Source organism: Natator depressus, chromosome 18 (genome assembly GCF_965152275.1).
Source record: "Natator depressus isolate rNatDep1 chromosome 18, rNatDep2.hap1, whole genome shotgun sequence".
In the NCBI taxonomy this organism is placed as follows: Eukaryota; Metazoa; Chordata; order Testudines; family Cheloniidae; genus Natator; species Natator depressus.
The window spans coordinates 19,843,906-19,860,821 of record NC_134251.1 but is presented as its reverse complement, the minus strand read 5'-3'; the positions used below and the strand labels follow the sequence as shown (position 1 = coordinate 19,860,821).

Here is a 16,916-nt window from a genome sequence, read left to right as displayed (position 1 = left end):
GAAATCCATTTGTAGGGATAACTCTGAGCGATAGTTATGCACCGCTTCTCATAACCCCATAGTAGCCTTTCTCTGTTCCACAATATGTTTGGAATGAACTGTCCTTCTGGGGGTCTCCTAACCCTGGCAGGTTGCTGGAATGAGAGGATTAAATGAATGTAAACCCTGGAGGATTTTGTTAAGCTTCACGAGGCCTTAGGATTTTGAAAAAGTAAAACAAAACTTGTGCAGCCTCATGCTTCAGAAGTAGAAAGGGCACTTCGAGCCCAGACAGATTTGTCAGCCCAGTGGATAAAGAGGATGGAAGTTATTAATTACAGGCTAATCATCTGGTTCTTCAGGGAATAAGAGAGATGAAACATCACTCATCCCTTTGTGTGAAACATATGTGAAGCACAGGTCAAAGTCACCTTTATTCAACAGCTTTCTCATTCACCATCTCTGCTCTTCATACATACAGTAGGCCAGATTCTTAAATCCCCTCCAGCTGTAACTAGCCATTTGAGAATTCCTCTGGGGAGCTTATGGGCATAGTTTGGGCAAGCCTCTTGCAGGCATGGAATTTGCCCCCCCCCAATATGGACCCATTGGTCTGTGGGAGCTGCCCCCCTAAATATAGAAGTCAAACTACGCCTAAGGATACATGTAAAGCCCGCAGAGCCTGGTCCTGTGCCAGTTGTTCCCATTGCTCCCACTGAGCATGGATGCAGGAGAAAATCAAGCCAGGGTAATTCCTTTAGAATTTCCAACAGAATATCATCTCTGTGAATTGAATCCTGATCTGGTCGGTACTCTAGGTTTGTACATTAAGAAAATAGAGAAGTGAACTGATTTCCCTTGCATATGCATCTTCAGAGATACCCCTACACATCACTCACACGTACACATTCAGACACCTCCAAAGATGTCTAAGGAGAGTGCTCCTGGGAGACCTCCAGAATTATGTGACTTCTCCCAACTAGGGTGGTGGCCTGATTGCCCCGCCAGGGTTGGCATGGCATTTCCTCTCTAGAAATCACTGCCATTTTAGGATGCTGTTGCCTGCTTCACTGAATTTTTCTTGGGAACTGTGGGATCTTCTTCTTAGTCCATTCCAACAAAGTTCTTTGCCAGCCTTGTTTGTTTCTGTTGGAAATTTGGATGTAATGTGCACATGGTATTTTTCTAACTATACAAACACTAGTTGTGCTGTTCTGATGGTGTCTGGTTTTCCTAAATACACATTCATCACAAATATTGTTCCTGTCATTATTTATTTGTGATGGAATTAATGGAAACTAAACATTGTGAGACCAATGAGATTAAGCTCCCTGCTTGATCTAAACAATGGCCAAAATAAGAGAAGGAGGCTTGTCACTGCCTCCTCATCTCCAAAATACAGACTGTTTATGCCCTTCCTCATTAGCTAAATGCATACAGATAGTAACTTTATGTCACTGGTAGTTCTGAAAGAGTTTATATTCATGTATATGAAAGTAACCTGGAAGGAAATACCCAGCTGCTGCTTCAGTGGCCGGCGGCACAACAGAACTGATCAACACAAGCAGTTCCAAACTGCACTTCAAAGCTCTAGAGGCTCAGAGCCTACAAGAAGTTATGCCAGAATTGATACTTTGGCCATTCATCCCCACAATTGAGGACTGGTTCCAAAGACTGAAGCGAGGTGGGGATAGAGGGTGGGGGTTCCCCGGCGGGGGGGGAGAGACCCCGGCATGAAAGGGGCACCGGGGTCCGGGAGGGACTCGGGGCCCAGCGACAAGCGGGACACCGGCCTGCAGAGGGTGCTCCGGAGGCTGGAAACACTAATTCCCTGGACGACCAGCAGGAGGCGCCGCAGGGGTGAGTCCCTCCCTGTTACACCCTCCCTTCTCCCTACCCCACAAAGTGACAAGGAATATGATGTGTGTTACCACATTTATTTTGCACTAACTGGTCACAGGTCACATTCCATGCATTCAGAATAAAACACATGCTTCTACAGAACACATTAGGCACAATAATAATCATTCTCCTACCAACCATCCCAAACCACCAGGTGGGGAACAGAACAAAACAGCCCTCCCTGCTTCCAATAGCCAATACAACCTGCCCAGGTTTGGGATCCTCAGCACCTTTTAATGGTGATACTCTGAGTTTGGGAATTTGGTTGAATTCCCAAAGCAGGAAAAAATATTTGTTTGTCTAGGGGTTTCATTACAAACTTTTGTGCATCCCAAGTATTAGCCTCCTGCTGAAAGGAATGCACTATTTACTTGCTATGGTGTGCCCAATAGCATATTTGAAAAGTTTCAGTATGTAAACAAAGGTGAAACCATTGTCTCCACTTTTTCTGGCTTGTTTTGATAAATGCTATAATCATTTTGCATGAACAGTGGTTCATGTTGCCCAAACATGTAGATGCAGGAGTTGGACAAATAGAATTGCATTCAGAAAACCTGCTCTGGAATCTGGCAGCTGTGTAGAGTGAAATGTAGCATGCACTAGTGTTGGGAGGTAATGAATCACAAAACTGCAGGTTCTGCACTTTTTATCTCTCTTTTTCAGCCAATGGTATTTGGTAATCTCCTGAGGTCTGAATTAGAAGGGTCTGAGGGAGGTAAAATGAAGGCCTCTTTGATCGCATGCTTATTTTACTTTATTTGGTCTCCTTTTCCAACACTGTCATATTTCAACACAGCTTCAGCCAAAAGACAAATGTCAAGTTGTCCCACACCAAGTGATTTGTAAGTCTCACAATTTGTAAATTGTCTAAGTTTCAGAGTGCATCGTGAATGTCTGAAATGAGAATAACAATTCCACATAAGCTGCAGACATAATTTAGTAAATGTAATTGGACAGCATCATAATAAAAAACAGAAATTACTCAGAGCCGTTCACCCCCTAAAATCGTCCTGTACAACTTGGAGCTTTTCTCGTTTATTCTTTCTTCTATTTTCCCACTCCCTAAACCTAATTTATTATAGGCTTTCACAGCCCTCATGTTTAATACACTTAATTCTCCATTGGTTTTAAGAGGTAAACTTGACAGGTCAGGTCACTACAGACATCTGAATGTTTTCTCTTGCTGTTATAAAAACAATCCACCGCCAATGTTATAATGACTAAAGAACGCCACCCAAAGGAACATCTTTGTGAATAGCTTTTCATGGACGGTCCAGATGCAGCTTTCCAGAAATACTATGTCAGGCCCCAGGTTAATTCTCTTTGCAGGAATGTATATGTTGTAATAGTGAATGTGTTTCCATGCTGACATTTATGCATGCGTTTTCAGCTTTTCACATTCATTTCCTTCCATTTATTTTAGCTCTTTTCTATTCTTTGGCCTGCCTGCTGCAAAGTCCTTCCAGAGCTTGTGTGATTGCCTTCATCGAAACATTTTATACAGTTGACATGGAATGTCTGGCTCCACAGCAGAATGGTGTTCTTTTCCAGCATAACCCTGGCTCCTTGGTGGTCGTCATTTTGAGAATGCAATGCTTTCATTTCCTGAAAGTGCTCATTGTCTCATTTCCTTGGTGATTGTTTCTACATCTTTCTCTCTGTCACCTGTCTCATTTGTTTTATCTGTGCAGCTCACATCACCACAGTATCTGAGCATCTTGTCTAGCTCTTACTTTGTCATCTAGGGATAAGCAGCATTCTTTGGAGGAGCAGTTGTTTTGTTTTAACAGCTGTTGGACTGTTCTGATGTAGTGAATTCATGTGGAAGGAGCCATGAAATTTCTTCTAGTGATTTCTGATCTCAAACTTCAGGAGGATTGTGGTGAGTTTGGGCAAGCTCTCAGAGCTGCAGACGCTCCAGCTGAAGATTATTCAGTCCCCTTGGGTCTGCATATTTGGGTTGGAAATCTCACAAGAATAGGATCCTTCCCAAGATGCAAGGTACTGCTTGTCATTATAAAAGTACTGCAAGTACAGCTTTAGTCACAGATCTAGAAATGCAGAGCTAGTGCAAGAATGAAACATGCGAGGAGGACAGAGCTATAAGAACATTGCATTTGGTTTGATTCTAGAAGATGGGATAAGTGTTCTGGCTGGAAGAATGATCATATTCTTCCTGACATGCTTTGCCCGGAGCCTTCCTTTCTTCCTGCAGTCAGAGCATTTCTTTGGGATCGTATCTTTTTACAGAGCTCTTGCAGTATAATTCATGGATAAAGGGAAGGAGTTTACCCACCAGCTGAAAATATCCAGACTAGCCTCTGGTTCTTAAACTGGAAAAGGGCCAAGAAGGCCTAGTTCAGGTTTTGGTTCTGCACAACCTCATCACTCGAGCTTTGTTTTTGCAGAACCAAGAAGCAGTGGTTGAAATATGGGTTTCAGTTCATCAAACTATCCAAATTTGGGGACAGGGGAGTTTCAGGTGGAAAGTGGTGGGTTTGTCCCCTCTATATAAGCATACGACAGAAGCCTGTGTTTGAAGATTTGCAGGCTACATTAAAGAGAGTAATAATTAAATTAGTTCATAAGAATTTCATCTTTATGCTGAAGTTTGTGCATAACAAACACCAAGAAATTTCCCCAAAGCATCGGAGAGTCCACGTATTGCAGTAATAACTAGCAGTTTAAAATAAGTACTGAACAGAACTTTTGCACTGTTTTAAAGCTGCCACCAGGAGGCATCCATTTTACAAGAACAAAAAGCAACATGGGATGGGATACGGGAGAGAGATTGGAGCCTCTGGCTGTTTGCAGAGGTGCTGAAGATTGTGTGTGGAAGTGTCTCTCTGAATGCTTTTCACTGAGACCCTGTGATTTGTGGTTTTGTCTGACTGTGACCAACAGGAGCTCAGTGCTCTTGGTTTGCCAGTTTATTAATTTTCCTAAAAATGCTGGTCCTCAATAGTTTGCTAACCGGAGAGGCACTGCAGCCTACAACCCAAAGAATTGTAGGTTGCGATGCCTCACAGGTTAGCCAACTATAATGACAGTAGCATGAATCTTCTTAAGCGGAGGTGTAAAGTTAAAAATATAATAATAATTGAAGGTGATATAGGCAAGTGTCTTTACTTTGCAGGATGATCTGTGTGCTTGATGTGGTTACTTAGGAGTTGGTTTGAGCATTACCCCAAAATTTATACTCTTCTTTCTTTGGCATTTTGTTGTGGCTCTCATTTGGTGACATTCTGATTTGCTCCTGACATACAGTAGATGGCTAATGTAATCTGTCTGATAAGTGCAAGCCCTCAGCTTCCCAGTATTTTGGCCATGGAATCTTTCTTGGCAACTCTTTTGCATCTGGTACCTCTCTTGATGAGGAATCAGTTTTTGGACACCTGCATCATCCTGGATGTCGGAACGATGAATATCATCACATCTCATGCACTGCCACTTACTGCAGGAATTTTATTCCAGTTACCAGAATTTGCAACTGTTCTTTATATTACACCTTACACCTTGCTCCGAATCCTTAAGTTAAGATCAGTTGGGAGGCTCTAATCTTGAAGACTTTATGGCTGGAGGCAGGCTTCTTCAGTCAAAGACCCCAATTACTGGACTCCTTATCTCTTGGGTAACCCACTGGACCCCACGTCTTGTGACCATCAAGACAAATGACCTGAAGCACCTGCCTGTCACAGTGACCCTTGCTTAAAAAAATTAAAAGTGAAACAAACAAGTTCAGAGGTGAAGTGAAAACCTAACTGTTTTACCAAGAATGTTTTTCATTATTCACTGTTACCTCTGTAAAGATGATACTATACACATCTCAGTTTGTGTCTTATATACTGGTACCATGATGTATGTCTAGAAAAACAAAACTGTGGCCTTTTATGAAGATTATTCTGAGATCGGCAAATAACATCTTTTAGAAGAGGCAGTGTCAGCAAAGTCCTACCAGCTTGGCCAAAAGGAAGGCTCGATTTTGGCTGCTGCAGGGTCTGTCTGCGGGACTTAACTGTCTGCAAGTTAAGACTCAGTTGTAGAAATGTGAGCGGTGCCAAGTTAGGTCTTGCCACTAGATGAGAGAAGCTGCTGATTGATTAAGTCCTTGAATTGACAAATACACCTGTCATCTCCATTCCTCAGACTGGAAGGTTGCACAGAGTCTTCCAGAAGTCTTGGTTCTGAGTTCAGTTAATCTTCTTTTCCCTGTGGCACATGCTGACTTTAGCAAGATTTCAGGTGAGTCTATTTTAGAGCTAGTGACTTGTCTAAAATAATATATAATCATTAGCTCAGCCTAGATTTCATTAGCGTTTATTGTCTGAATGGTATATTCTGACAATGGACATCCAGCTGTCTGTGCATTACTTTTAAGTTAACAATACAAAGCAAGAACAGAGTGACTTCCTTCCAAGGTGCTGTGTATGATCTACCAGCAGTAACGGTCCTGGCCTTAACTTGTATGCAGTAACTTGTCAAAGAGCTACGCCTTACTTTGGCTTTTGGTACAGATGGTGAGTTTGAGTCAGATTAATCAAAGTTAACTGCAGTGTGTGTAGAAATGGGATTCCCACTTCTGCAGGCAGGTGAGCATGCCCTGTGAGCTCTGGGTGTGTGAAGGAAAATGAATTAGCTACCGTAGCCGAAAGAAATGTACAGAGTACAGTACAGTCTGCAGCTCATGATTCTGACTTCCAGACCAAATGCCTTAAAAACCATACTTGTCTCCTTTTTTTCTGACTGGTTTAAGTAACACGTGCTCTTTACAAAGCAAAGAACTAGCTGCTTGAACCCAAATACATTTTTTGAATGTCTTGTTAGGTGCCAAATGTCAAGAATTTCATAGTGAACCAATAAATCTCTTTAAAACCTCCCCACACATTTCAGATGTCTGATCAGAACATAACATCTCCAAATTTGGGTTTCTTTTGGATTCTGTAGCTGAAAATATGAAATGGCCCAGTCTTGCCATGGTAGAATATTTGTTTTCTTTTAGCCATGATGTGGAGTCTCCTAAAAATCTCCCCTGCAGCCTATTTGCACAAGCCACTTTAGAGGTTGCTGCAGAATTTGGTGCCTCTGCATTGGTATGGAGTATTATTCCTGGGTACACCCAGAGTATGGGAGGGTCAGTTTATATGCAGTGACACCTGTACAAGGGAACACACTGCTGTTTGGTAACCCTCTATCTAAGCAACCATATTCAATAATCTTCAAGGTTTGCACTATTGTTTGTTTGATTTTTCACTTAAATTCTCACCTCTGCTAGGCAGCTGATTTTTGCTGGTCCCTTAGTTGTTGACTGCAGGTTGCAGAGAGATTGAAGTATGAAATGGCTTTTAATATAAGGTTCTATAGCAGTTGATATGCTACACATTTGGAACATTGGCAGCTCCTGAAGATAGTCTGTTAGTTTTGAAGTAATTTAAAGTAACTTTCTCATATTTCAGTGAGGCATGAAAATGTTGCACTACAGACAGCAACTCCGGCACCTACCGGTACTTAAGAGGATGGGGCGTGCAGCCAGAGAATGGCTTCCAGAGGGATTATGGGGAGGATAGCGCCTCAAGGTTGGGGGAAAGGGATGTATAAACTTCAACTGATTTGGGGCTCTGATTCTTAAATCTTTTTCTGATTCTGACAGCTGGGCATTACTTTCTGCCCACAGAATTTCTTCTGTGCCATTGGCCTATGCCACAAAGTTCAGTTAAAGAATAGTGTCATATTGTCATTAGATAACAGAGGAACCAAAAAGAAGAATGGTGCTTTCCCCGTTTCTGAGTTGGTAATCTCTCAGGAATTCTGGGTGCAAATTTATCATAATGGTTCTGCCTTTTCTTCAACAGAGGATTAAAGATTTTGCTTTTAAAAGCTGACACAAGTTAAACTATGTTGGGTAAGTAATGAAAGTTGGTGTCAGAAAGACACTCTCTCTTGTCTGTGGGAGTATTTGCTGAAATGACCAGCTGCTGCCAGCTATTGAGTGAAAAGGATTCCCTATAGGTCCCCAGGAAGAAATAATTGAGCAGAATGCAATGTAAGAGATACCACACACGGCTGAGTCTTATTAAACAAGCTACACATGAAACTTGATGGCATCCAGAACTGATCTGGAATTAAAGGTCTGAAAATTGGTATTGAGTATAAAAGTAGAAATGGGGTTTTAGATTCTGAGAGACTGAGATGGGCTTTTTGCTAGTTTTCTTTGATAATGCGAGCAAAACATGTGCAAAATTATCTTGGAAACCAGCCTTTTGATTTGGGATGATTAGTCTCTTTTTTAAATTCTGAACTCATAGTAGTTGGTGAGAGATGGATTCATTTTATCCTTTGGGCTTCCCGTGTCAGTAAAGATTTCTGCTTTTTTACTCTTTGTCATGTGTGTTTTTTGAAAGTTCCTTCTATGCGTCATTTGAAGATGGATTTCTCCTGCTTCCTTCATGTCCCCTCATTAATAATTATCCGTGATGTGTTGTGCATGAGCCTTTGAGTGGGCTCATTAGACTATTGAAAGACTCCAGTGGGGTCAACCATGTGACTACCTGCTGTGATCTCCTCTTCCATGTGGAAGACTCAGCTTACATGCTACCCTGTGTCTTTCGCTCTATTGGGCCTTTCAGAGATTCATAGCTCATAAGGCCAGAAGTGACCACTGTGATCATCTGGTTTGACATTTCCCCACCCCACCCATATAACACAGGCCATAGGCTGTCCCGGAATTAATTCCTATTTGAACTAGAACTTTAGGAGCTGGGAGTGCCTGTTGAAGGCCTAGGGAGCTGCTGGTCATAAGGAGTGCATCATGGTGAAGTGCTGGTGAAATATACACATGAAGAAGTTGTCATCAGATCAGAGGCGGTGCTAGCCCATTGAGGCCCTAAGCAGGAATATTTTGCCTCCCCCAGCACATAGTAAAAAGTGAATAGCGGGTGCCTTTGAGCTGCTCAGGCCCCTAAGCAATGGCTTAGTCTGCTTATGCCTAGCACCATTTCTGCATCAGATCATCAAAGGGTGGTGCATAAAAAAATTGAGACCTTCCAAGAGTCAGTGTTGCCCCATTGGATACGGGTGTGCAAAAAGATCATTGTTACTTAGGGATTTATCTGTGATTCATCTGTCGCAAGTAGAAAACTGCAACCTCAGATGAATAATGAGCAGGGGGGGGGGAGGGAGGGAAGGGAGTTGAAATAGAAATACAGAAAATACAAAATATTATTCAGTTTTCTCCATGAGAGGATAGTGGGTGTTTAACAAGTTTGGCTGAGAAGTAGCCAACTCCTGCTAGCCAGTTACTTTGCTACATCTCATCCTTCCTTCGTTCTACATAAATGCTCCCTTTCTTTATGCGTATCAGCAAATAAGTCATTTTGGGCAGGTCTGGAAACTGACACTTCTTTGATTAGGGGATTTTGGTATTAAGGAATGATTGCAATTCTTATAGTTTTGATATTTTCTGTTATTAACAGTGCTCTCTGCTTTGAATTCATGATTGTTTAGGTTATGTCATAGATGCAAGTATAAATTACAACATCACAATAGCACTTTATCTTCTTAATATTGCAATAAACATGAGAACTGTTTCATAGGACAAGACTAATGGTCCATCAGGTCTGGTGTTTGTGGCTATTTCTGAATGTTGCAATGAAAGCCTTAAACCTCCTACTACTTCGCAGCTAACTGTGAAATTTGATTACATGATGGGAAGTTTCTTGCTCTTTCAACTGGTGACCAACTAAAATATGTGGATTGCGAATCCTTGTGGTTTTTATCCTGCATCTCTTCTTACCCATGCAAATGTCTGATCCTTTTTAAAAATAAAGTACGAGGCTATTAGGGTAAAATTTTCAAACCTAGGCTCATAAATTGCTTCTGCATAATACAAAGGTGCACCCGTTACCCCAGTCTGTAATTTTTCATGCACAAATGGATATTATTGAGGGAAACAGGATATATTTGAGTGTAAATATCTGTGTGCATGCAAACACATGTACTGCATATTCACTGGGGTAAGTACCTATTTTGTAGCTACATTTTAAGCTTTAAATTGTATCCCTTAGCATGCACTCGGGAGAATTATTTGTACAAATTACCCTTTATTTTTTTACTATTGGCACTAGATATCTAATTAAAAAATAAAAGAGAGAAGTGTACTGAAAATAGACTTTTATCTCACATTAATCATCCTTCTGGTTTGGTTTTTTTGTACAATTTACCCTTTATTTTTTTACTATTGGCACTAGATATCTAATTAAAAAATAAAAGAGAGAAGTGTACTGAAAATAGACTTTTATCTCACATTAATCATCCTTCTGGTTTGGTTCTCCACTGAAATCTCTCACGTTCTCTTCCCCCCGCCCCAATTTCTCATCTCTTTCAGATGTCAATGAATGCGAAGCCGGCAACACTGGTTGTGAGTCCCAGTGCTGCAATACGATTGGGAGCTTCTACTGCAAGTGCCCTGATGGGCTGAGGCTGAAGGGAGACGGGAAGGCGTGCGAAGGTAGGAATGGGATGACAGCCCACTGGCGTGGGCCAGCCATTGGGGGCTTTGATGAATTCCCTTGGCTCCTACAGCTGCATGTATGTTACAAAGAATTGCTTTGTAGCCTTAGAAATTCTGAAGTTATAAAGCCAGGCCTTACCAAATTTTATAGCAGAGTAATGCTTAGAGATTTCTACAGAACAGATTGGATCTCCCTTGGATTTGAAAAGTAAGAATCAGCTGTTGTAGTGGGTGCTTTTCAGTGTCTGTCTGTAGTGTTGAGACCCTTTGCCCTTCTTCTTTTGTTCAGGACCCTTAGCCCTCTTCTTCTTTACAATCCAGCTGTATTTAAAATACAGTCTTCTACACAAATTGTATCTCAGGATGGTTTGCAAGATAAATAATCGTGTAGATGGGGTGTGTGTGGGTGTGGTGGGGGGGTAGGAATAATTGGGTTTGGGGAGGTTGGATGGGGGTTTGTGAGGGAGGTGTGTATGGTCTGGAGTAGTACTGTGGAGTTTATAGGACAGACTGGGCGTATTTTGGGGGTGGTGTATGTGATTGCACATGGAACAGTATAGTTGATCCCAGACCCCTGGGATCATACCGCACTTTGGTAGAATTCTTCCTCTTTTTGTAATTTCAGGATGCAAAATAAAATTTTAATTATATTGACATCCAACACCCCCCCCTTATGAGAAAGAATAGGAGGAAATCAGGTTTAGCTTTAGTATATTGGATGGGACCAAGTGTGGGACTTTTGTTTTCCTTTATGACAACAACTGTAACTAGGAGAGCAAATACAAAACATACACCAACTACATGCTCCATAGATGATTGATTGCAGCTTAATTGCTTGGTTTGACGTATGCACTTAATTACAGTATGTCTTTTATTCCTTCACCCAGGGTACCTTCCATTTGAAAGCCTCTTCTGGCTACTGGGAGGCAGCAATGGTATCTTAAATTTCAGCCAGATTTCCAAGGGAATGAAAGGCCGTTAGTCGGGAGAGGCCATCTAGTATCTTTCTCTCTCTGTCGGACAACATGTTATTATCTCACTCCTAATAGAACTTCCTTTTGTGAAGTGAAATCACTGAATGCTCTCTCTTCAGGAATGTAACGGTTCTGTTTGTGCCCTTTCCCAGCTGTGTCCTGTCTGTGAGAGGAGAAGGGCGGTTTGTGGTTTCAAAGCATTTTAGCCTTCTTGACAATGTCTTGGAAAACTTTTGGCTGAGCTGGTTTTAAGTGGACAGATTTGTTCTGATTATTCAAGGAAAGGGGGAAGTATGCTTGGAAAACAGGTGGTTGTTTATATTTGTAGTTTAAAGAAGCCTGCTCTTATTAAATAACAGTACTCTGCAGTATTCTGCACTAATGCTTCCAAGTAGGAAAGCTATCACTAGTAATGTAATTTATCAATTATATTTCAGTACTGACACCACCACCAGTTGGGACAATTGCTAAAAGAACATTTTCTTTTATTGCAATAAGGCAGACAGACTTGCTAATTATTTCAGCTTGTTCAATTTCCTTGAGTCTCTTCAGCTGGGTGAGAGATAGAGCAATGCAAAATATATGAATTTGGAATGATTTCAAGTGAACTTTGGTGGAGTTTCTAATTTTGGGGAGAAATTTATGGTTTTGAGTGGAAATCTGGCAGAATTTGATACCTCATTCTGGGGTGGTTGGATGGTGATCAGTGAGAGAGAAGCCTCTGTTGAAATATTTCTCCATTTCTTTCCATTTCCTAGTAATTTACAGCATGGTGGCTGAAACCTAAAACAAACATCCTGGAAAGGCAGAATTGCCTTGAGTTTTCTGACGTCAAATCCAGACCTGAATAAAACAATTTTAAATCAGCCAGCACCTTTGAGGTTTTAGAGTAAGTTAACAGGCCTCTGAACAGAGTTTGTGATGCTAAAGAAAGTCTTCTCTGTGCCAGGATTGAAATATCCATTCCTTTTACCCACTTCCACATAAAATGTTCCTCTTACGAGTACTCGCCTATTCCTTTCCCCCCAGGACTGACACGCCACTGGGCTCCATCTAAATGGTGGCAAGCTTGCACTGGCCTTCTTTGAAAACTGAAACTTTCCTTTACAATGGTCATGGGAATGGGAGCAGTATGTCAAAGGAAGGGGCATCCACAATATGGGATGGTGTGGATTCATGTGTAAAAGCTGCTCCTAGAAGGAAATATCCAGCTACATTGGCATTTTTAATTTCCAGGTGTCCAGTGTATCTTCCTTTGAACTGGTGCAGCAGTAGAAAATTAGAAGGAAAATGTGAGCATGGACCCAGCCATTTGCTTGAATAGAAAATCCAGTTTCATCTTACTTGCTGCTTGCTTACTTCAGTCGAAGTCCCTGTCCCATCTCCTTCTGCCTGTTTTCTGAATATATTTGCTCTTGTTTTTATGTTGATATAAAAAAATGCCCTTCAGCAAGGGTCCAAGCCATTAAAAAAACTACTAGCTGACACCCCTTTTGCCATCCCCTGCTGGGAATTCCTTGTCTCATGTCATTTCCTAATAAGTGTTTCATACTGGCTGGACACAGAATGTCATTTTAATGCTCCTCAGAGAGTGGCAGGGTCTGTCCAAAGTCACGTAGCCTTCTGTTCAGCATCAGTACTGTCATCTCTTCTAAAATCGTGTCTGAGGGGAACATTATATTTTTGTGTTTAAATTACTTTTGCAATAGTAGTTTAACCATGCGATTGAGAGTACTACAGAATGTGAATATAATGGATAGCTCCTTAGCCATTAGGAAGAATTAATAGATCATTCTACAGAGGCCTGGTGGTAATGCTCAACTTCCAAGAGGATTAGTCTTCTCATTTTCTGCCGTGTTCGTACCTTAGTACCAGTCCATGCCGTGGTTTAGGCATGAATCATTATGTTTATAAGGAGGGTTTCATAGGTCCATGACTTCACCCACAGAGTAGCCCAGAAGTTAGAGTCCTAACAACTAGATTTTAAACGACAGGCTCTCTTTCCTCTACTCACGCACTCCTGACATCATTCAGTCATCCAGCAGAAGTGCTCAGTTTCTGGGCACAGTCAGTAGCATGGATATCTAAAATGATACCAGTTGCACCCACAGAGGTGGGAAAAGGCTGTCTGGTTTGAGGCTAGGATGAAAACCAGGCTTTATGGGTAAATCTTGGCCCTATTGAAGTCAACGGGAGTTTTGCCATTGTCTTAACAGAGCCGGGATTTCACCCAAAGTGTCTATCTTTACATTGTTCGCCATCTTCCACTTTGAAATGGCTATTTCCACAAAATAGGCAAAGAGGTACACATTTGTATGTTTTGTAAAGTGAAAATAAGGTGACTGTGAAATGTAATAGTCTAGGCCCCCAAGTAAGCCTCAGTCATATGGACATTTCCCCTCTAGAGCTTGAATTCATTATCGTTATACAGCCTGTAGTTTTCTACTAGAGCTAAACTCCCACTCCCTGGGAATTATCTGCTATACGAGTTCTGCTATTATCTGCTATACCAGTTTTGGGATGCCTGGACCTCAGTGTCAGACTGTTGCAAGAGATTATTTGCTAACCAGAGCCAAGAATTAGTTGTATTTTTTCTGAATATATGCCAATCCTAGCACTAGCTGAAACGGTATGAAAAGGACACCTTTACCAAGTTCTTACAGCATTAAAAATATAAAGAAAACATATTTTCCTTAATAAGAGTTAAAGCACCAAACTCAGCATGTGATATTGATCTATTAGTATTGTCACGTGTTTTGTAGTAGAATTATCAGTTTACTACACTGATTTGCTTAGTGGGAGAAAGCAGAAACTATTCAAAGTAATTAATAAACATTACTGACATACTGGGAGAGAGCCATCTTTGTGAACATTGATTTGGACATCGAGGAATTTTTGAGGAAAAAATGTTGCATCCTTGCCAGTTTGGTATATTTGTCATGTTTTGTTTAAAATAGCTGAAAAGTATTTCCTGGCTTGTTACACACACTGTCAAGATGTGTGAAATAAACAGCTTTGCCCTTATCTGAGCCAAGTTAAGGCATTTTGAATTTCCCCAGTATTCCCTGGACAAGGATTAGTTTCTCAGATGATTAAGAGGTTCATGATACTGGTGGGAGTGAACCACCCAATTATACTCTCTAGTACAGATCATGTGGTGCTGTTATACAATACATATGGGCAAAATGGTTTGGCTAAAATTAAAATTGACATGAACCTTTGCCCCAAACATAGACTCAACTAAACTTTTTTTTATTTTGTTTTTAAATAGCTGGGACCATAAAGGGCAGACGTTTCATGAGCGAGTCTATTCCTATGGCATTTCCAGTCCTGTCTAAACTGACAGGTGCTGGAAATCTCACAAGTCTCTTTTAATATTACCAATCCAATTTCCACTCTACCGTGGTTTGAATAACCTCATCCAAAGCTTTTGGGTCTGACTCTCCAAGATTTTGACCCTTGTGTGGTCACTTATATCTGTTCAAAGTGGGTTCTGATTTGGATGGCGTTTTACACAAAATTTGCACTCACTTTGCTCGGGTGTAATTGTGATGCTTCCTCTGGGTGCCCAGGAGGGAGAGTCACCTCATTGCCTCTTTCTTGTAGTTTCTGCATGTCAGCTCCTGGACACCGCCAGCCTTTCTGCCACTCAAGCACTAGCCTCAGAATTCTGCTAGCCCTGACTTTGCCTTGCAGGTATCAAAAGGTGCACCCCGGTCCCCGAGCCCATCTAAGTGCATTCCCTGCAGTGTTCAGCTCCCGTTGCTGGACACTCACAATAATTACCAAGTTCGCTTCTTTGATTCAACTGTGGAGTCACACGTTGCTTAATAACACAGCACAGAGATGTATTTATAATAAAAACAAAAACAAGTTTAATATCATAGAACAGAGAATCAGAGACTCAAATGAGTAGTGGGTAAGAATATTGGAAACAGCATGGTTACATACGAAACAAAAAGATAACACTCTTCTTGGAGTCTAAACTTAACTTTAACACACTAAAATCCTTGTCTGAAGTAAGTTCTTACCTCAAGCAACTTCCCAGCATCACCAACCAGCATGGTTGGGATCCACCATTCCTGGATGCACAGTGTTCTCTTTCTTGTTTCCTCAGTGATAGATAACCGGGATGCTGTCCCTGTCCCGACAGATATAGTCCAGAAAACCTTTGAAGTGTGTCCTTTTGAAGTGCACCACCAGATAACACTCTTCTCCCTCTTTGCTTTTTTTCCTATGTGCTCTTTGACTTCACAGGTTTCTGTTGACTTGAAATGTAAAGGTAGCTCCCATCGTCTTTGGCTTTCAGTGCTTAATTTATGACACAGAAAGGGATAGGTGAACAGACATGCTTTGTCTGACAGAAAACCCAATTCTGAACTCTGCTTTGTTTAATTTTCATTGTGTATACATAACTCCTTATACAGCATCTGTACATGTCCTTTGCAATGATGTTAATAACCAGTGTATCACTGTCTTTCATTTGACATCTTACAAGACACTATTTATGGATAAATACCATGAAAGCAGTGTGTTAGGTGTAGTGAGTTTGTCAGACCTGATAGAAGTCACTATTACAAAACAGTGAACCCTTTTCCACTTGGCATTGAGGGGCTCTGAGGGTCAGAGTAAGTAATTATATGAGGGACAAAATAGTGACAAATCATGGTGCTTGTGCTGAGCTCATCAGCAAAAATTCTTATTCCTGTGGGAGGGTGTACTCTGCTTCATCTGGAGCAGTTTAAATTTACTCTTACGTGTACATCAGAACTGGAAATCACCTTCAAATATCCTGTTTGTTAAGGGATATGTGAAGAAGAGTTAATAGGCCTAGATCCATTTTTGTACAGTGGTTTTTTTTTTAAGTAAAGGCACAAGAGACACAAAGAGATATTTAAAGTTTGAAACTTGCTTTTCTTACTGGAAATCCTGTTGGACTTTGAATAAAACAATCTGGACTCCAAAGTGCGAGGGACTCAGCATCCTGTCCTTCTCCTTGGTTCCACGTTGGACACAGAGGTTCCCAAAGTTGAGATGGAATTCACATCTTTGTTGAGAATATCCTGAGAGCATGAGCCATGGGGGCAAAGGCCACTGTTTTACTGTCTTCATCATGTGACTTGATTAATGGCTCTTGTGATATTTTGGTGACACCAAATTGCAAGCCCCTTTGGAGTCTTCCCCTTTGATGTATCTGTTAGACAAACAGCCACATAATAACATCAGCGGGGGTTTGGGGTAAAGGTGAAAACTCCAGGACTTGATGTTTGTGTTCAGGGTAGGAAACTTTACGGAAAACACTTGAATCTCAACAACCTGCTCTGAGGGCTTGGCAGCCCCTGAGACAGATGTAATTTAATTCTTGGGGAAACACTGTGCCTCATGCTAACTAGTATTGGAGGGATTTGTTATGTTGAGTCACTCACAGTACAAGATATAGAAAATGAGAAATGCAGTTAAAAGAAAAAAAAAGCGGAAAAAAAAGTCACTCCTTTCCTCCCATGGTGGAGATTGATTGGGTAATGGGTGGGATCTCGGAAACAGGTGCAGGTTTT

The 16,916-nt window shown here is 41.2% G+C and overlaps 1 protein-coding gene across 1 annotated transcript in view; it reads left to right on the top strand.

Moving 5' to 3' along the window:
* Positions 1 to 16,916, top strand: part of MEGF6 (multiple EGF like domains 6) — a 248,824-nt gene that overhangs the window by 125,750 nt on the left and 106,158 nt on the right. Inside the window, exon 5 of the mRNA XM_074934107.1 lies at positions 10,262 to 10,384. Within this exon, the coding sequence (XP_074790208.1) occupies positions 10,262 to 10,384 (123 nt within the window). The remainder of the gene's footprint in view (positions 1 to 10,261; positions 10,385 to 16,916) is intronic.